This window comes from Patiria miniata, unplaced genomic scaffold, assembly GCF_015706575.1.
Source record: "Patiria miniata isolate m_02_andy unplaced genomic scaffold, ASM1570657v1 HiC_scaffold_8, whole genome shotgun sequence".
Lineage (NCBI taxonomy): Eukaryota > Metazoa > Echinodermata > Asteroidea > Valvatida > Asterinidae > Patiria > Patiria miniata.
The window spans coordinates 4,927,698-4,946,812 of NW_024037075.1; the positions used below are offsets into that span (position 1 = coordinate 4,927,698).

At 40.5% G+C, this 19,115-nt stretch overlaps 4 protein-coding genes across 16 annotated transcripts; all 4 read right to left on the minus strand.

Moving 5' to 3' along the window:
* Nucleotides 1-12: 12 nt before the first annotated feature.
* LOC119719156 (juvenile hormone acid O-methyltransferase-like) lies at nucleotides 13-5,042 on the minus strand. Of its 6 annotated transcripts, none has more exons than XM_038188490.1 (5): nucleotides 5,021-5,042; nucleotides 2,962-3,162; nucleotides 2,256-2,575; nucleotides 1,601-1,736; nucleotides 13-1,447 (listed from the first exon to the last, which is right to left on the minus strand). In XM_038188490.1, exons 2-5 carry the CDS (start codon nucleotides 3,134-3,136, stop codon nucleotides 1,269-1,271), a joined length of 810 nt encoding a protein of 269 aa, XP_038044418.1. In that variant the 5' UTR covers nucleotides 3,137-3,162; nucleotides 5,021-5,042; the 3' UTR covers nucleotides 13-1,268. The 6 variants fall into 6 exon arrangements, with proteins under 6 accessions (XP_038044418.1, XP_038044415.1, XP_038044414.1 ...); XM_038188487.1 differs by lacking the exon at nucleotides 5,021-5,042 and adding an exon at nucleotides 3,446-3,509; XM_038188486.1 differs by lacking the exon at nucleotides 5,021-5,042 and adding an exon at nucleotides 3,422-3,503.
* Nucleotides 5,043-5,191: 149 nt separating this feature from the next.
* On the minus strand, nucleotides 5,192-10,056 carry LOC119719160 (juvenile hormone acid O-methyltransferase-like). 5 transcript variants are annotated; one of them, XM_038188499.1, is made up of 5 exons: nucleotides 10,035-10,056; nucleotides 7,988-8,188; nucleotides 6,875-7,194; nucleotides 6,635-6,770; nucleotides 5,192-5,703 (listed from the first exon to the last, which is right to left on the minus strand). In XM_038188499.1, exons 2-5 carry the CDS (start codon nucleotides 8,160-8,162, stop codon nucleotides 5,537-5,539), a joined length of 798 nt encoding a protein of 265 aa, XP_038044427.1. In that variant the 5' UTR covers nucleotides 8,163-8,188; nucleotides 10,035-10,056; the 3' UTR covers nucleotides 5,192-5,536. The 5 variants fall into 5 exon arrangements, with proteins under 5 accessions (XP_038044427.1, XP_038044426.1, XP_038044424.1 ...); XM_038188498.1 differs by lacking the exon at nucleotides 10,035-10,056 and adding an exon at nucleotides 8,448-8,514; XM_038188496.1 differs by lacking the exon at nucleotides 10,035-10,056 and adding an exon at nucleotides 8,377-8,468.
* On the minus strand, nucleotides 9,002-15,078 carry LOC119719159 (juvenile hormone acid O-methyltransferase-like). 4 transcript variants are annotated; one of them, XM_038188495.1, is made up of 5 exons: nucleotides 15,057-15,078; nucleotides 13,006-13,206; nucleotides 11,895-12,214; nucleotides 11,656-11,791; nucleotides 9,002-10,725 (listed from the first exon to the last, which is right to left on the minus strand). In XM_038188495.1, exons 2-5 carry the CDS (start codon nucleotides 13,178-13,180, stop codon nucleotides 10,559-10,561), a joined length of 798 nt encoding a protein of 265 aa, XP_038044423.1. In that variant the 5' UTR covers nucleotides 13,181-13,206; nucleotides 15,057-15,078; the 3' UTR covers nucleotides 9,002-10,558. The 4 variants fall into 4 exon arrangements, with proteins under 4 accessions (XP_038044423.1, XP_038044420.1, XP_038044422.1 ...); XM_038188492.1 differs by lacking the exon at nucleotides 15,057-15,078 and adding an exon at nucleotides 13,395-13,453; XM_038188494.1 differs by lacking the exon at nucleotides 15,057-15,078 and adding an exon at nucleotides 13,358-13,376.
* Nucleotides 15,079-15,085: 7 nt separating this feature from the next.
* On the minus strand, nucleotides 15,086-18,532 carry LOC119719163 (juvenile hormone acid O-methyltransferase-like). The gene is made up of 5 exons (XM_038188505.1): nucleotides 18,423-18,532; nucleotides 18,034-18,234; nucleotides 16,921-17,240; nucleotides 16,681-16,816; nucleotides 15,086-15,748 (listed from the first exon to the last, which is right to left on the minus strand). Exons 2-5 carry the CDS (start codon nucleotides 18,206-18,208, stop codon nucleotides 15,582-15,584), a joined length of 798 nt encoding a protein of 265 aa, XP_038044433.1. The 5' UTR covers nucleotides 18,209-18,234; nucleotides 18,423-18,532; the 3' UTR covers nucleotides 15,086-15,581.
* Between the last annotated feature and the right edge of the window lie 583 nt (nucleotides 18,533-19,115).

Here is a 19,115-nt window from a genome sequence, read left to right on the forward strand (position 1 = left end):
CCATGATTAAACAAAACAATGTCGATGTTGTACAAGGATTGAATTTTAATATTCATGAATGCATTTTTTTTCCTAATCAGTCATCTACCTCAATACGCATGCGTGGTACATTTGTGGAAATTCTAGAAAATTCATCTTTTAATTCCTGAAACATGCGCACTGTGATCATTGCAGAAAAAGCAGCAAAGAATAGTTTCCTTCAGTTAAAAAAATAATAATATTTACACACGGGGCGTACATTACTCGAGATATGACTTGTAGGCGCCCTCTAGATGTGAGCGCCGCGCCCTCTAGTAGAGACTGAGTGGATACTAGTGATCGACAGACGGTCAAAATGATGACACCAAAAACAAACATTGAACCAAACACTCAACACATGAATGAATCAACCTTCTTTATGTTTACTTTTAATCACCTCAAGAACACTTGCGGATTCAAACTACACTGGGTTCTGGGTTTTGTTTCCCCCCCCCTTTTTTTTGGGTGTATTGTGGGCTAAAAGTGCCTATCAGGGACGGTCATCAAAACTTGATACTGGTGCCGTTTGGATGCGTGATCACTAGTTGTACCAGAGTTCGGTTTTCAGCCAAACTCTTATCCGAAACAACTTTAGAGACCTACTTAGCATGCACGTGGCCCTGGTGAGTAAACCACGCCTTACCCACCGACCTTACCCAGACTCCCAACTACGTACCATTGCCCATGCATGCAACATCTTCCCCAATGGCGGACCGACGGGAGGGGCAGGGGGTCTACCCCCCTCCCCCTTGGAGTGCAACAAAAAGAGCCAAATCATGAAGAAGAAAAGCATCACTTGCTACCCCCTAAAAACTCCCATTGAGCCGCAAAGCTGCACCCACCCGCCCGCCCCTGTTCCCTCGGAGTATTACAAAAAAAATTTTTTAACACAGATTGGGAAAAATTTATTACGATAAACTGTAGAGAATCGTTTTGGGGAAAAATGTTTAAGAGTTTAATTGAAATAAATATCTTTTTAAGAAAACAAGTCTGCCAGAGCTTATATACAAGAGGGCCTGTACATTGATCTGATAAGAGTGTATGATACAAAAAATAAGACGAAAAATGTTGTTTCTCTGTATTGTTTATACTCATGCGCCATTCTTTTTAGCAAGTTATCTAATTTGCTGTGTCGGCAGCTTGGTCTGTGTGTTATGTAGAGCCTAGAGTCTACATGTTTTGCATCTCGTCCGTGACAATTATGCCTTAGTAACAAGATGGTGGCCAGTCTGTAACACCCAAACGTCTTGTCATCGTTTAAGAACGTGCATAACCACAGATTCGTCTGCATGTAAGTACACTGAGTCAGCCGCTGTCTGGCTTTCATCTGCGTTGTGTGATAACGTCCACTGCCAAACGTCTTCCAGAAATTCCTCTTGTTGTTCAGCCGGGACAAGATCGAAAACACCGAACATGGTCTTAGTAAGCACTATAGCGAGAGAAAAACAAAATTAAAAGGAAAGAAATGGAGAAACAGTAGTTAGCGGTAAAATATAATAATTACTTACTTATACATTGTAGTACAAAGACCAAATTTGTATGATGTATTTAAAAAAAAAAAAATGAAAATGGAGAAACCCACATTTCACTTGCAGTTTTGATAACGGAAACTCCTGTCTTTTGATTTCACATTGCAGGGCGGTACATCCAAATTCCTCCAACAGTTTAACTGTGTCTGGCATAGATTGATTCCATGGATACATCGGTATCTTGTAATCCTGCAGAAGATTTTACAACAAATTATTGCGTAAGGTAATTATGCAAGCAGCTCCTAGGTAATTTTAGTCATTTTATTTGAAAACGAATATGGCGATGGCTAAGAATATCGATAAGTGGATTGCCCAATTCCGCTATACCCAAACTTTTGATGCTACGTGCTGGTTACCAAACTCTCCGTTGGATTGTTGTACGGAAACCAGGATATACCCCTCCAATCGTAAAATAGACATGTCTTATGTCATTCAATTGTTATTGAAAAAAATGATATGAACTATTCTGATATTATTTTTTTCTATAATAAAAAATAAATCAATACATTCAGTCACAAAGCTAAGGTAAATATGACACTTAAATTGCAAAATATATACTTGATTACAATTCCATTGTAAAGCCTAGTAGTAATATGGCGGACGGTGACTTCTCTTTGAAGTTTGAACGCGGCCAGTGGCCTATCCAGATTTTTTCTGCATGGATATGGGCGAACAGGAGCGCGCATGCGCTCACTGCGCATGTCATACCTTGGCGTACACGCGCCACTTTGAGTGGTTCTTCAGAAATACGTTGAACTCGCTTATGATGTGCGGTCCTTTGTCGTTGACGTCTGTGAGGAACAGTGCCTCCCCTCCTGCCTTCAAACAGCTCAGGATGCCACCCAGAGCACTTGGTTGCTCCTCAGTCGGGATCCAGTGCAGCATGAAAAAGCTCACGACCTTGTCGAACTTTCCCCGCCACTCGGGATTGTCTCCGACACTCCGGGCGTCTTCGACAACGTACTCGATGTTGGGAGCCGAGTTACTCTGACTGGCAACCGCTATCATTGCCTCTGAAGAATCGATACCTGGAAGGTGTATAGGAATGTGCAGTGAATCAGTATCGATTTTCGATATCGGACGATTTTTCTATCGAAATTGTTTTGTGCAATGGCTATTGACGGTGTCATATGACATTTGGACTTCTAGGAAATCTGGTCTGTTTTTGCGCTATGGTTTTTACCTTATATGGACTCTAACCCTCACACGTGACCTGTCACTTTCTTAATATGTCCAAGGAGCATGCGCAATACAACCAAGAGTCCGTATGTCATCGATTTCAGCACTATACACACAAGTCAATAATGAACGATTTTCCCTTTTTTTTGGTAATATATTTGTTCATAAACTATGTTTAGTTTAAAATCACGGTATTCAGTATATCAAAATCGGGACTTCATTTTTTTGTTTTTACCTACGACACCTTTGACCTTTGACGCAATCGTTTTCGTCTCCTCTCCCGATCCGCAGCCCACGTCAAAGACCTCGTCCCCAGGGCGGAATGTCAGCTTATCAATGTGCTGCATTATGATGGCGTGCTGGAGTGCTCGCCCGTCCCCACGGTAGTCGCCACTGGCTGCGAAATTCATGCTGCAAGTGGTTCTGTTCCAAAACTCTGTGAGATATTTCCGATCGAGCTTGTTATTATGACTATCATAATGGTGTTCCAAAACGGACAGGCAAATGTCGTGGTTCAACTTTTCGAACAAGTTGAACGTGAAGCACAACGTTTGGAACGTTGAAGAACGACGTTTGAAAAGTTGTACCACGACGTTTTTGCCTATCCGTTTTAGAACACCATACTATCACAATATAGATCTCTGGGTCTTAAATGGTCCAAGCAACGTGCAGCAGTACAGTGCACGCATACCCACAATGTTTTGTGGGTCTATTCATACACAGTACAACTGTTGGCTGAGAGCCGTGTGTATGCTCTCTAGCTACGATGAATACACGGTCTATAGCGCAGACAATTTATTCGATGGCGTACCGCCTACGCGTAGTCATTTTAGGGTCAAAAGGGCAGTAAATGACCGTACCCTGATCACGTGATCCTGATGCTCACACTTTTTGTATAGCGCTCTCTGTTGAAATATAGTGGCGGACACTGCTTAGCAACAAACAAACGAATAACGCAATTTATACAACCGCGTGGTAATCAGTGGTCGGCTGCGCCCACCTTTTGATGATTTCACCATTTTGCTCCTTAAATTTGCTGATAATTCTGATTAATAAGAACTAAAGGATGCAAGGAGGTAAATTTCTTATATTTGTTTTGTCTTTGGCAATAAGTATTGTCCTTGTATTTGATGAGATTCTATGATAATTTTGCGAATGAATTTCTTCCATGACCAGATGATTACCTTTGTTTGCTCAACTCAGTCCGACTTTCTGATATGTTTATCACACTTCAATACAAGTAATCGATGTACACTTCTGTCAGTTCTTGGATAACATTTTTGTGGACTACACGTATTGTTTATTCACAGTTTTTAAATTCACAGAGCTAATTGCGACAATACATCTTAAACCCGAGGCTTCTGTCGACATGGTCATCCAAAAGGGCCAACATTAAACAAAGCTAAAACTAAAAGGACAACCAACAATAAAAACAACGAAAGACAAACCGAGAATATTGAAGGACAAAGCAGCAATCAAAGAACAAACACCAACAAACAACGATCAAACACTATCAAAGGACTAAACCACACACAAACGAGAAGGAAAATTCGTAAAGAACGAAGTATACACGAAACTAACAAAGATCGAGGTACAGTAACAAACAGTAAGAGACACAAAAGAAAAAAAAAGATTAATCAAAACACATTACCAGCAGCCATCAAAGGAAACAACACCAATCACAGGACAAAGAAGACACAACAGTAACGAAAGACACAATTCGCAACAAGGAACCAATTTTTAAATATTAAAATCAGTCACACATTTGCAAAGTGTTATTGACTTAATGTTTATAGATCATTTAACGAGATGTTTATAAAGAGCCATGATTAAACAAAACAATGTATGTTCTACAAGGATAGAATTTTAGTATTCATTAACTTAAAATAGGAGTTCCAACTCTACCTCGTTTCCATGGGTACGATCTTGCTGCGCCATGTTGGTTCCCACCATGCCTTGCGCGATCAAAATAAAGTTTGATTCATGGGGTCGAGGCTGCAATCCAATAATTGTTCTAATGCAGGCAGCTAATTTACCTAATACGCATGAATGGTGCATTTAACAATTGTTGACTGCTGCAATGTGGGATATAACGTTTTGAACACCCGAGGGGCACATAGCACCCGAATGATATGCGCCCCAAGGATGTTCAAAACGTTTTATCCCACATCGCAGCAGTCAACAATTGTTTTGTTATACCTCTGCCTTGGATTCTTCCGATTTTGATGTAAAAATCACGAAAACAAACAGCAGTAAACACAACAATCATGGCAATCGAACGTTGACCAACTCACATGCATGTCGCGTGCTCGAAACATCTGATCGTCTGCTAGTTCGCTGCTCCCACTCATGTGTGAAAACATGGTGAAAATTGCGTGGGTACCAACGATACAAGCGTTTCACACCGTACGTACTGTACGCGTTTACGTCCCACAGGGAGTGTGCCATGACATTTTATAAACTTAACACGTGATCATTCTAGGCCAATGAAACTACAGTATTCAAGACAGAGGTATAACAAAATTTATTTTTTTGTCTTAAATTCTTTTAATCAAGTCATCCGAGACTCCCGATTACCACTGCACATGCCCCATGACACATCTTCCCTATCGATACTTTAGAACTACCTATACAAAATATAGATTCAAATATCTAATACTAAGTTTTAAAACAGAGGGGCAAACATTAGTACATTTGACATAACCGTTCTTTTTAATAAAACAAGTCTAGCCTATATGCTTTGCATCTCGTTCGTGATATCTGCCCGATAGTAACAAGATGGCGGCCAGTCTAGCACCCGGACTTCTTTTTCATTCTTTACGAACGTGTATAACCACAGTTTCATCCACATGCAGGTACCGTGACTTGGTGTCATCCGCACTGCGTGACAGCGCCCACTGCCATATGTCTTCAAGGAACTCGTCCTGCTTTTCTGCTGGTACAAGATCCGCAACCTTTAAAATAGTCTTCCAAATCACTGTGTAGAGGGGAAACAAACAAGAAGAAAAAAACCCAGTATAATTAATTTATCGGATCTGTATTGGAACATACAGTAACATATTGACTTATTATGAAAATTAATAACATGACTCCGCTGAAAACGCAGGTTACACACACACACACATAGTGATTTCACAGTAAAAACGAATCTGCATTTGGGCTTATAATTATAAGTGTTCTTTCAAAATATTCAAAATATTGATGTTGAGAATCGAATCAATGAACAGAAGAGGGAATCTGGCAATGTTCATTCTGCACAAAATTAGTATAATTAGGTATTTTTTCTATACGACTTCCGGAATAACGGAACGGCGCTCTCTACCAAGTAAGCTTTCGATTTCAAGTTTTTCGATTCCTAAAATTGTGAATGTCTTATTTTGTTCGTCGGAGGCTCGTCAGACGCATAAACCTGCATAATATGGCTGGAGAGCCTACCCCTTACAAAGAGACAACTTTTGTTGCTTTAAAAGAATTAAACGAACCACGAACAGAACCGGATTTCTGTATTTTTTTAAAGCAATATTAAGTTGAACCAATTGGAGTTGAGATATTTTTATTATTATCAATTATTTCTGGTACTTGAATAAAGCCAAGGATTTCTCAAAAGCGCCCTATAGGCACTGCGGCTTGCAAGTCGGAAGACACCCGTAGAGAGAAAGTAATGAGAAGAAATTACAGTTTTAGAGGTGAGAGGAAAACCCCAGAAGAAAATTCTGGGGAAAACCTACGGAATCAGGCAAGAACCGAAAAACCCAGTCTGCAGAAGCCAGGGCACAGTCACAGCAGTGGAAGCAGGTTCAAATTCCGTATCAGTCAATTATATCAACCTGATTATCATTACATGTAGTTTAGAATTAGTCTGATGTAGGCCTATTTACAATTAAAAATAAATAAATAAATATACCTACGTTTCACTTGCACTTCGGACAGGGCAAATTCCTGACTTTTGATTTCACCTTCTAGAACGGTACATCCGAATGTCTTCAACAGTTTGACTGTGTCTGGTATTGACCGCTTCCAAATATACACTGGTAACTCATAATCCTGTAAGAGATTAAAACATTTTTTAATTTATTTGAAATCCGAATACGGTGATGGGTAAAAGTATCGACTTTCATGTATAGTGCTCACTGCGCATGTCATACTACCTTGGCGTACACGCCCCACTTTGGGTGGTTCTTCAGGAACAAGACGGACGCGCTCATATCGTGCGGTCCTTTGTCTTTGGTGTCTATGAGGATGAGTGCCTCCCCTCCTGCCTTCAAACAGCTCAAGATGCCACCCAGAGCGCTTGGTTGCTCTTCAGTCGGGATCCAGTGCAGCATGAAAAAGCTCAGGACCTTGTCGAACTTTCCCCGCCACTTGGGGTTGTCTCCGACACTCCGGGCGTCTTCGACAACGTACTCGATGTTTGGAGCCGAGTTGCTCTGATTGGCAACCGCTATCATTGCCTCTGAAGAATCGATACCTGGACGGATGTGCATAGGATTAATTGTACGGTCAATCAAGTATCGATATACCAGATAATGTTTCGAGAGTGTGGACTCCTGTGAAATACGGTCTCTTATACATGCACTGTAATACATGGTGTCCCGTTTTGTACAGTTGATATTGACAGTGTCATAAAAAATAAGGACTCCTGCAAAATAATGGTCTCTTTTACCAATATTATGGACTCTAACTCTCACTTTCCTATAACACGCAGAAGAATGGGTTACACGCCATACGCCACCGAGATCACGCGTTAATATACCAGGGGTAATGTTTCCACACAGACCTGGACTCACGTATCGATACCCACGCTGCCCAATTTTCATCAGTTTTTAATCCATTGTAAAAGAAAAATAACGGAATCCGTCACGTTCTGAGTGATGGCTACAGTCAGTTACGAAGCACTGTCCTACTTTCCAGTCTATTTATTCTTAATGTCTGATAAATTTCAGCTAGAAAAAGTTCGACTAAATCACCCATACCAATCCCATGGTAAAATGGCGAACGGGATCATTATTTGAGACCACTCCGCGGATTGACGTCACAATTGATTTCACTTAGGCATGCGAGATAGGCCTATAACAAAATTAGTCCGTATTTCGTGGAGTCCAATTTTCGGCATATCAAGCCACCATGTGATCCATATTTCTTGTTTTCTACAAGACAAAATTGTTTGACTGTTCAAATGTTTCGATCTGCATATAAAACGATGTGCCTTAAAATCACGGTGTTGAGTAAATCAAATTCAGGACTTCATTTTTTTTTTTTACCTACGACACCCTTGACCTTTGACGCAATCGCTTTCGTCTCCTCTCCCGATCCGCAGCCCACGTCGAAAACTTCGTCCCCAGGGCGGAATGTCAGCTTATCAATGTGCTGCATTATGATGGCGTGCTGGAGTGCTCGCCCGTCCCCACGGTAGTCGCCACTGGCTGCGAAATTCATGCTGCAAGTGGTTCTGTTCCAAAACTCTGTGGGATATTTCCGATCGAGCTTGTTATTATGACTATCATAATGGTGTTCTAAAACGGACAGGCACATGTCGTGGTTCAACTTTTCGAACAAGTTGAACTTGAGGCACAACGTTTGGAACGTTGAAGCACGACGTTTGAAAAGTTGAACCACGACGTTTTTGCCTATCCGTTTTAGAACACCATACTATCACAATATAGATCTCTGGGTCTTAAATTGTCCAAGCAACATGCAGCAGTACAGTGCACGCATACCCACAATGTTTTGTGGGTCTATTCATGCACAGTTCAACTGTTGGCAGAGGGCCGTGTATGTTCTAGCTACGATGAATACACGGTATGTAGCGCAGACAATTTATTTGATGGTGTACCTCCTACGCGTAGTCATTTTAGGGTCGAAAGGGCAGTAAATGTATCCTGATCACGTGATCCTGATGCTCACATTTTGTTTAGCGCTCTCTGTTGAAATATAGTGGCGTACACTGCTTAGCAACAAACAAACGAATAACGCAATTTATACAACCGCGTGGTACTCAGTGGTCGGCTGCGCCCACCTTTTGATGATTTCACCATTTTGCTCCTTAAATTTGCTGATAATTCTGATTAATAAGAACTAAAGGATGCAAGGAGGTAAATTTCTTATATTTGTTTTGTCTTTGGCAATAAGTAATGTTCTTGTATTTGATGAGATTCTATGATAATTTTGCGAATGAATTTCTTCCATGACCAGATGATTACCTTTGTTTGCTCAAACTCAGTCCGACTTTCTGATATGTTTATCACACTTCAATACAAGTAATCGATGTACACTTCTGTCATTTCTTGGATAACATTTTTGTGGACTACACGTATTGTTTATTCACAGTTTTCAAATTCACAGAGCTAATTGCGACAATAAATCTTAAACCCGAGGCTTCTGTCGACATGGTCGTCCAAAAGGGCCAACATTAAACAAAGCTAAAACTAAAAGGACAACCAACAATAAAAACAACGAAAGACAAACCAAGAATATTGTAGGACAAAGCAGCAATCAAAGAACAAACACCGAAAAAAAACCCGATCAAACGCTATCAAAGAAGGACTAAACCACACACAAACGAGAAGGAAAATTCGTACAGAACGAAGTATACACGAAATTAACAAAGATCGAGGTACAGTAACAAACAGTAAGAGACATAAAAGAAAAGAAAAAGATAAATCAAAAGACATTACCAGCAGCCATCAAAGGAAACAACACCAATCACAGGACAAAGAAGACCAAACATTTACAAAAGACAAAATTCGCAACGAGGAACCAATCTTTAAATATTAAAATCAGCCACACATATGCAAAGTGTTATTGACTTAATGTTTAAGATCATTTTAACAAGATGTTTAGAGCCATGGTTAAACAAAACAACGTATGTTGTACAAGGATTGAATTTTAGTATTCATTAGCTTAAAATAGGAGTTCCAACTCTACCTCGTTTCCATGGGTACGATCTTGCTGCGCCATGTTGGTTCCCACCATGCCTTGCGCGACCAAAATAAAGTTTGATTCATGGGATCGAGGCGGCAATCCAATGATTTTTCTTATGCAGGCAGCTAATACGCATGCATGGTACATTTAACAATTGTTGACTGCTGCAATGTGGGATATAACGTTTTGAACATCCGCGGGGCGCATAGCACCCGAGACGAAGCTATGCGCCCCGAGGGTGTTCAAAACGTTATATCCCACATCACAGCAGTCAACAATCGTTTTGTTATACCTCTGCCTTGGATTCTTCGGATTTTGATGTTAAAATCACGAAAACAAACAGCAGTAAACACAACAATCATGGCAATCGAACGTTGACCAACTGACATGCATGTCGCGTGCTCGAAACATCTGATCGTCTGCTAGTTCGCTGCTCCCACTCATGTGTGAAAACATGGTGAAAATTGCGTGGGTACCAACGATACAAGCGTTTCACACCGTACGTACTGTACATGTACACGTGTACGTCCCACAGCGAGTGTGCCATGACATTTTATAAACTCAACACGTGATCATTCTAGGCCAATGAACATACAGTATTCAAGACAGAGGTATAACAAAATTGATTTTTGTTTGTCTTCAATTCTTTTAATCAAGTCATCCGAGACTCCCGATTACCGATGCACATGCCCCATGACACATCTTCCCTATCGATACTTTAGAACTACCTATTCAAAATATAGATTAAAATATCTAATACTAAGTTTCAAAACAGAGGGGCAAACATTAGCACATTTGACATAACCGTTCTTTTTAATAAAACAAGTCTAGCCTATATGCTTTGCATCTCGTTCGTGATATCTGCCTGATAGTAACAAGATGGCGGCCAGTCTAGCACCCGGACTTCTTTTTCATTCTTTACGAACGTGTATAACCACAGTTTCATTCACATTCAGGTACTGTGACTTGGTTTCATCCGCACTGCGTGACAGCGCCCACTGCCATATGTCTTCAAGGAACTCGTCCTGCTTTTCTGCTGGTACAAGATCCGCAACCTTTAAAATAGTCTTCCAAATCACTGTGTAGAGGGGAAAAAAACAAGAAGAAAAAACCCAGTATAATTAATTTATCGGATCTGTATTGGAACATACAGTAACATATTGACTTATTATGAAAATTAATAACATGACTCCGCTGAAAACGCAGGTTACACACACACACACACATAGTGATTTCACAGTAAAAACGAATCTGCATTTGGGCTTATAATTATAAGTGTTCTTTCAAAATATTCAAAATTTTGATCTTGAGAGTCGAATCAATGAACAGAAGAGGGAATCTGGCAATGTTCATTCTGCACAAAATTAGTATGATTAGGTATTTTTTCTATACGACCTCCGGAATAACGGAACGGCGCTCTTTACCAATTAAGCTTTTGATTTCAAGTTTTTCGATTCCCAACATTGTGAATGTCTTATTTTGTTCGTCGGAGGCTCGTCAGACGCATAAACCTGCATAATATGGCTGGAGAGCCTACCCCTTACAAAGGGACAACTTTTTTTTTTTAAAAGAATTAAACAAACCACGAACAGAAACGGATTTCTGTATTTTTTTAAAGCAATGTTAAGTTGAACCAATTTGAGTTGAGATATTTTTATTATTATCAATTATTTCTGGTATTGAATAAAGCCAAGGATTTCTCAAAAAGCCATATAGGCACTGCGGCTTGTAGGTCGGAAGACACCCGTAGAGAGAAAGTAATGAGAAGAAATTACAGTTTTAGAGGTGAGAAAAAAAAACCCAGAAGATTTTTTTTGGGAAAACCTACGGAATCAGGCAAGAACCGAAAAACCAAGTCTGCAGAAGCCAGGGCACAGTCACAGCAGTGGAAGCATGTTCAAATCCCGTATCAGTCAATTATATCAACCTGATTATCATTACCTGTAGTTTAGAATTAGGCTGATGTAGGCCTATTTACAATTAAAAATAAATAAATAAATATACCTACGTTTCACTTGCACTTCGGACAGGGCAAATTCCTGACGTTTGATTTGACCTTCTAGAACGGTACATCCGAATGTCTTCAACAGTTTGACTGTGTCTGGAATCGATCGCTTCCAAATATACAATGGTAACTCATAATGCTGTAAGAGATTAAAACATTTTTTTGAATTTATTTGAAACCCGAATACGGTGATGGGTAAAAGTATCGACTTTCATGTATAGTGCTCACTGCGCATGTCATACCTTGGCGTACACGCCCCACTTTGGGTGGTTCTTCAGGAACAAGACAGACGCGCTCAAATCGTGCGGTCCTTTGTCTTTGGTGTTTATGAGGAACAGTGCCTCCCCTCCTGCCATCAAACAGCTCAAGATGCCACCCAGAGCACTTGGTTGCTCCTCAGTCGGGATCCAGTGCAGCATGAAAAAGCTCACGACCTTGTCGAACTTTCCCCGCCACTTGGGGTTGTCTCCGACACTCCGGGCGTCTTCGACAACGTACTCGATGTTGGGAGCCGAGTTGCTCTGATTGGCAACCGCTATCATTGCCTCTGAAGAATCGATACCTGGACGGATGTGCATAGGATTAATTGTACGGTCAATCAAGTATCGATATACCAGATAATGTTTTGAGAGTGTGGTCTCCTGTGAAATACGGTCTCTTATACATGCACTGTAATACATGGTGTCCCGTTTCGTACAGTTGATATTGACAGTGTCATAAAAAATAAGGACTCCTGCAAAATAATGGTCTCTTTTACCTATATTATGGACTCTAACTATCACTTTCCTATTTCACGCAGTAGAATTGGTTATACGCCATACGCCACCGAGATCACGCGTTAATATACCAGGGGTAATGTTTCCACACAGACCTGGACTTACGTATCGATACCCACGGTGCCCAATTTTCATCAGTTTTTAATCCATTGTAAAAGAAAAATAACGGATTCCGTCACGTTCTGAGTGATGGCTACAGTCAGTTACGAAGCACAGTCCCACTTTCCAGTCTTATTTATTCTTATATGTCTGAGAAATTTCAGCTAGAAAAAGTTCGACTATATCGCCCGTACAAATCCCATGGTAAAATGGCGAACGGGATCATTATTTGAGACCACTCCGCGGCTTGACGTCACAATTGACTTCACTGATAGGCATGCGAGATAGTAACAAAATTAGTCCGTATTTCGTAGAGTCCAATTTTCGGCATATCAAGCCACCATGTGATCCATATTTCTTGTTTTCTACAAAACAAAATTGTTTGACTTTTCAAATGTTTCGATTTGCATATAAAACGATGTGCCTTAAAATCATGGTGTTGAGTTTATCAAATTCAGGACTTCATTTTTTGTTTTACCTACGACACCTTTGACCTTTGACGCTATCGTTTTCGTCTCCTCTCCCGATCCGCAGCCCACGTCGAAAACTTCGTCCCCAGGGCGGAATGTCAGCTTATCAATGTGCTGCATTATGATGGCGTGCTGGAGTGCTCGCCCGTCCCCACGGTAGTCGCCACTGGCTGCGAAATTCATGCTGCAAGTGGTTCTGTTCCAAAACTCTGTGAGATATTTCCGATCGAGCTTGTTATTATGACTATCATAATGGTGTTCTAAAACGGACAGGCAAATGTCGTGGTTCAACTTTTCGAACAAGTTGAACGTGAAGCACAACGTTTGGAACGTTGAAGCACGACGTTTGAAAAGTTGAACCACGACGTTTTTGCCTATCCGTTTTAAAACACCTTACTATCACAATATAGATCTTTGGGTCTTAATGGTCCAAGCAACATGCAGCAGTGCACGCATACCCACAATGTTTTGTGGGTCTATTCATGCACAGTACAACCATTGGCAGAAGGCCGTGATGTTCTAGCTACGATGAATACACGGTGTGTAGCGCAGACAATTTATTTGATGGTGTACCGTCTACGCGTAGTCATTTTAGGGTCGAAAGGGCAGTAACTATCTAAATGTATCCTGACCACGTGATCCTGATGATCACATTTTTTGTATAGCGCTCTCTGTTGAAATATAGTGGCGTACACTGCTTAGCAACAAACAAACGAATAACGCAATTTATACAACCGCGTGGTACTCAGTGGTCGGCTGCGCCCACTTTTGATGATTTCACCATTTTGCTCCTTAAATTTGCTGATAATTCTGATTAATAAGAACTAAAGGATGCAAGGAGGTAATTTTCTTATATCTTGTTTTGTCTTAGGCAATAAGTATTGTCCTTGTATTTTGATGAGATTCTATGATAATTTTGCGAATGAATTTCTTCCATGACCAGATGATTACCTTTGCTTGCTCAAACTCAGTCCGACCTTCTGATATGTTTATCATACTTAAATACAAAAATCGATGTACACTTCTGTCATATCTTGGATTACATTTTTGTGGACTACACGTATTGTTTATTCACAGTTTTCAAATTCACAGAGCTACTTGCGACAATAAATCTTAAACACGAGGCTTCTGTCGACATGGTCGTCCAAAAGGGCCAACATTAAACAAAGTTAAAACTAAAAGGACAAACAACTATAAAAACAACGAAAGACAAACCAAGAATATTGAAGGACAAAGCAGCAATCAAAGAACAAACGCCAACAAACAACGATCAAACGCTATCAAAGAAGGACTAAACCACACACAAACGAGAAGGAAAATTCGTAAAGAACGAAGTATACACGAAATTAACAAAGATCGAGGTACAGTAACAAACAGTAAGAGACACAAAAGAAAAGAAAAAGATTAATCAAAAGACATTACCAGCAGCCATCAAAGGAAACAACACCAATCACAGGACAAAGAAGACACAACAGTAACGAAAGACACAATTCGCAACGAGGAACCAATTTTTAAATATTAAAATCAGTCACACATTTGCAAAGTGTTATTGACTTAATGTTTAAGATCATTTTAACGAGATGTTTAGAGCCATGATTAAACAAAACAGCGTATGTTGTACAAGGATTGAATTTTAGTATTCATCAGCTTAAAATAGGAGTTCCAACTCTACCTTGTTTCCATGGGTACGACCTTGCTGCGCCATGTTGGTTCCCAACATGCCTTGCGCGATCAAAATAAAGCTTGATTCATGGGATCGAGGCTGCAATCCAATGATTTTCTTATGCAGGCAGCTAATACGCATGCATGGTACATTTAACAACTGTTGACTGCTGCAATGTGGGATATAACGTTTTGAACACCCGCGGGGCGCATAGCACCCGGGACGAAGCTATAATATGCACCCCGAGGGTGTTCAAAACGTTAAATCCCACATCACAGCAGTCAACAATTGTTTTGTTATACCTCTGTCTTGGATTCTTTGGATTTTGATGTAAAAATCACGAAAACAAACAATAGTAAACACAACAATCATGACAATCGAACGCCACTGACTCACATGCATGTCGCGTGCTCGAAACAACTGATCGTCTGCTAGTTCGCTGCTCCCACTCATGTGTAAAAACATGGTGAAAGTAGCGTGGGTACCAACGATACAAGCGTTTAACACCGTCCGCACCGTACCCGTGTACGTGATGTCCCACAGGGAGTGTGCCATGACTTTTTATAAACTTAACACGTGATCATTCTAGGCCAATGAAAATACAGTATTCAAGACAGAGGTATAACAAAATTGATTTTTTTTTTCTTAAATTCTTTTAATCAAGTCATCCGAGACTCCCGATTACCACTGCACATTCCCCATGACACATCTTCCCTATCGATACTTTAGGACCACCTATATACAAAATATAGATTCAAATATCTAATACTAAGTTTCAAAACAGAGGGGCAAACATTAGTACATTTGACATAACCGTTCTTTTTAATAAAAACAAGTCTAGCCTATATGCTTTGCATCTCGTTCGTGATATCTGCCTGATAGTAACAAGATGGCGGCCAGTCTAGCACCCGGACTTCTTTTTCATTCTTTACGAACGTGTATAACCACAGTTTCATCCACATGCAGGTACCGTGACTTGGTGTCATCCGCACTGCGTGACAGCGCCCACTGCCATATGTCTTCAAGGAACTCGTCCTGCTTTTCTGCTGGTACAAGATCCGCAACCTTTAAAATAGTCTTCCAAATTACTGTGTAGAGGGGAAACAAACAAGAAGAAAAAACCCAGTATAATTAATTTATCGGATCTGTATTGGAACATACAGTAACATATTGACTTATTATGAAAATTAATAACATGACTCCGCTGAAAACGCAGGTTACACACACACACACACATAGTGATTTCACAGTAAAAACGAATCTGCATTTGGGCTTATAATTATAAGTGTTCTTTCAAAATATTCAAAATATTGATGTTGAGAATCGAATCAATGAACAGAAGAGGGAATCTGGCAATGTTCATTCTGCACAAAATTAGTATAATTAGGTATTTTTTCTATACGACTTCCGGAATAACGGAACGGCGCTCTCTACCAAGTAAGCTTTCGATTTCAAGTTTTTCGATTCCTAAAATTGTGAATGTCTTATTTTGTTCGTCGGAGGCTCGTCAGACGCATAAACCTGCATAATATAGCTGGAGAGCCTACCCCTTACAAAGAGACAACTTTTGTTGCTTTAAAAGAATTAAACGAACCACGAACAGAACCGGATTTCTGTATTTTTTTAAAGCAATATTAAGTTGAACCAATTGGAGTTGAGATATTTTTATTATTATCAATTATTTCTGGTACTTGAATAAAGCCAAGGATTTCTCAAAAGCGCCCTATAGGCACTGCGGCTTGCAAGTCGGAAGACACCCGTAGAGAGAAAGTAATGAGAAGAAATTACAGTTTTAGAGGTGAGAGGAAAACCCCAGAAGAAAATTCTGGGGAAAACCTACGGAATCAGGCAAGAACCGAAAAACCCAGTCTGCAGAAGCCAGGGCACAGTCACAGCAGTGGAAGCAGGTTCAAATTCCGTATCAGTCAATTATATCAACCTGATTATCATTACATGTAGTTTAGAATTAGTCTGATGTAGGCCTATTTACAATTAAAAATAAATAAATAAATATACCTACGTTTCACTTGCACTTCGGACAGGGCAAATTCCTGACTTTTGATTTCACCTTCTAGAACGGTACATCCGAATGTCTTCAACAGTTTGACTGTGTCTGGTATTGACCGCTTCCAAATATACACTGGTAACTCATAATCCTGTAAGAGATTAAAACATTTTTTAATTTATTTGAAATCCGAATACGGTGATGGGTAAAAGTATCGACTTTCATGTATAGTGCTCACTGCGCATGTCATACTACCTTGGCGTACACGCCCCACTTTGGGTGGTTCTTCAGGAACAAGACGGACGCGCTCATATCGTGCGGTCCTTTGTCTTTGGTGTCTATGAGGATGAGTGCCTCCCCTCCTGCCTTCAAACAGCTCAAGATGCCACCCAGAGCGCTTGGTTGCTCCTCAGTCGGGATCCAGTGCAGCATGAAAAAGCTCAGGACCTTGTCGAACTTTCCCCGCCACTTGGGGTTGTCTCCGACACTCCGGGCGTCTTCGACAACGTACTCGATGTTTGGAGCCGAGTTGCTCTGATTGGCAACCGCTATCATTGCCTCTGAAGAATCGATACCTGGACGGATGTGCATAGGATTAATTGTACGGTCAATCAAGTATCGATATACCAGATAATGTTTCGAGAGTGTGGACTCCTGTGAAATACGGTCTCTTATACATGCACTGTAATACATGGTGTCCCGTTTTGTACAGTTGATATTGACAGTGTCATAAAAAATAAGGACTCCTGCAAAATAATGGTCTCTTTTACCAATATTATGGACTCTAACTCTCACTTTCCTATAACACGCAGAAGAATGGGTTACACGCCATACGCCACCGAGATCACGCGTTAATATACCAGGGGTAATGTTTCCACACAGACCTGGACTCACGTATCGATACCCACGCTGCCCAATTTTCATCAGTTTTTAATCCATTGTAAAAGAAAAATAACGGAATCCGTCACGTTCTGAGTGATGGCTACAGTCAGTTACGAAGCACTGTCCTACTTTCCAGTCTTATTTATTCTTAATGTCTGATAAATTTCAGCTAGAAAAAGTTCGACTAAATCACCCATACCAATCCCATGGTAAAATGGCGAACGGGATCATTATTTGAGACCACTCCGCGGATTGACGTCACAATTGATTTCACTTAGGCATGCGAGATAGGCCTATAACAAAATTAGTCCGTATTTCGTGGAGTCCAATTTTCGGCATATCAAGCCACCATGTGATCCATATTTCTTGTTTTCTACAAGACAAAATTGTTTGACTGTTCAAATGTTTCGATCTGCATATAAAACGATGTGCCTTAAAATCACGGTGTTGAGTAAATCAAATTCAGGACTTCATTTTTTTTTTTACCTACGACACCCTTGACCTTTGACGCAATCGCTTTCGTCTCCTCTCCCGATCCGCAGCCCACGTCGAAAACTTCGTCCCCAGGGCGGAATGTCAGCTTATCAATGTGCTGCATTATGATGGCGTGCTGGAGTGCTCGCCCGTCCCCACGGTAGTCGCCACTGGCTGCGAAATTCATGCTGCAAGTGGTTCTGTTCCAAAACTCTGTGAGATATTTCCGATCGAGCTTGTTATTATGACTATCATAATGGTGTTCTAAAACGGACAGGCACATGTCGTGGTTCAACTTTTCGAACAAGTTGAACTTGAGGCACAACGTTTGGAACGTTGAAGCACGACATTTGAAAAGTTGAACCACGACGTTTTTGCCTATCCGTTTTAGAACACCATACTATCACAATATAGATCTCTGGGTCTTAAATTGTCCAAGCAACATGCAGCAGTACAGTGCACGCCTACCCACAATGTTTTGTGGGTCTCTTCATGCACAGTACAACTGTTGGCTGAGGGCCGTACGCTCTAGCTACGATGAATACACGGTCTATAGCACAGACAATTTATTCGATGGCGTACCGCCTACGCATATAGCATTTTAGGGTCAAAAGGGCCAGTAAATGACAATGTATCCTGATCACGTGATCCTGATGCTCACTTTTTTTGTATAGCGCTCTCTGTTGAAATATAGTGGCGTACAAGGCTTAGCAACAAACAAACGAATAACGCAATTTATACAACCACGTGGTACTCAGTGGTCGGCCGCGCCAACCTTTTCGATGAATTCACCATTTTGCTCCTTAAATTTGCTGATAATTCTGATTAATAAGAACTAAAGGATGCAAGGAGGTAAATTTCTTATATTTGTTTTGTCTTAGGCAATAAGTATTGTCCTTGTATTTGTTGAGATTCTATGATAATTTTGCGAATGAATTTCTTCCATGCCCAGATGAATACCTTTGTTTGCTCAATCTCAGTCCGACTTTCTGATATGTTTATCACACTTAAATAAAAGTAATCGATGTACACTTCTGTCATAGCTTGGATTACATTTTGTGGACTTCACGTATTGTTTATTCACAGTTTTCAAA

What these genes read in the sequence shown, in the direction of transcription:
- LOC119719159 (XM_038188492.1), bottom strand. Translation starts at nt 13,437, where the DNA reads ATGTTGCTTGGACCATTAAGACCCAAAGATCTATATTGTGATA. An exon ending in CAAAGATCTATATTGTGATA is followed by an intron (nt 13,207 to 13,394) that starts GTAAGGTGTTTT and finishes AATATCTCACAG; the next exon opens with AGTTTTGGAACAGAACCACT. An exon ending in AGTGGGGCGTGTACGCCAAG is followed by an intron (nt 11,792 to 11,894) that starts GTATGACATGCG and finishes AATCTCTTACAG; the next exon opens with CATTATGAGTTACCATTGTA.
- LOC119719160 (XM_038188499.1), bottom strand. Translation starts at nt 8,162, where the DNA reads ATGAATTTCGCAGCCAGTGGCGACTACCGTGGGGACGGGCGAGCACTC. An exon ending in AAAGGTCAAGGGTGTCGTAG is followed by an intron (nt 7,195 to 7,987) that starts GTAAAAAAAAAA and finishes ACATCCGTCCAG; the next exon opens with GTATCGATTCTTCAGAGGCA. An exon ending in GTCCGAAGTGCAAGTGAAAC is followed by an intron (nt 5,704 to 6,634) that starts GTAGGTATATTT and finishes CCCTCTACACAG; the next exon opens with TGATTTGGAAGACTATTTTA.
- LOC119719156 (XM_038188490.1), bottom strand. Translation starts at nt 3,136, where the DNA reads ATGAATTTCGCAGCCAGTGGCGACTACCGTGGGGACGGGCGAGCACTC. An exon ending in AGTGGCGCGTGTACGCCAAG is followed by an intron (nt 1,737 to 2,255) that starts GTATGACATGCG and finishes AATCTTCTGCAG; the next exon opens with GATTACAAGATACCGATGTA. An exon ending in ATCAAAACTGCAAGTGAAAT is followed by an intron (nt 1,448 to 1,600) that starts GTGGGTTTCTCC and finishes CTCTCGCTATAG; the next exon opens with TGCTTACTAAGACCATGTTC.
- LOC119719163 (XM_038188505.1), bottom strand. Translation starts at nt 18,208, where the DNA reads ATGAATTTCGCAGCCAGTGGCGACTACCGTGGGGACGGGCGAGCACTC. An exon ending in AAAGGTCAAGGGTGTCGTAG is followed by an intron (nt 17,241 to 18,033) that starts GTAAAAAAAAAA and finishes ACATCCGTCCAG; the next exon opens with GTATCGATTCTTCAGAGGCA. An exon ending in AGTGGGGCGTGTACGCCAAG is followed by an intron (nt 16,817 to 16,920) that starts GTAGTATGACAT and finishes AATCTCTTACAG; the next exon opens with GATTATGAGTTACCAGTGTA.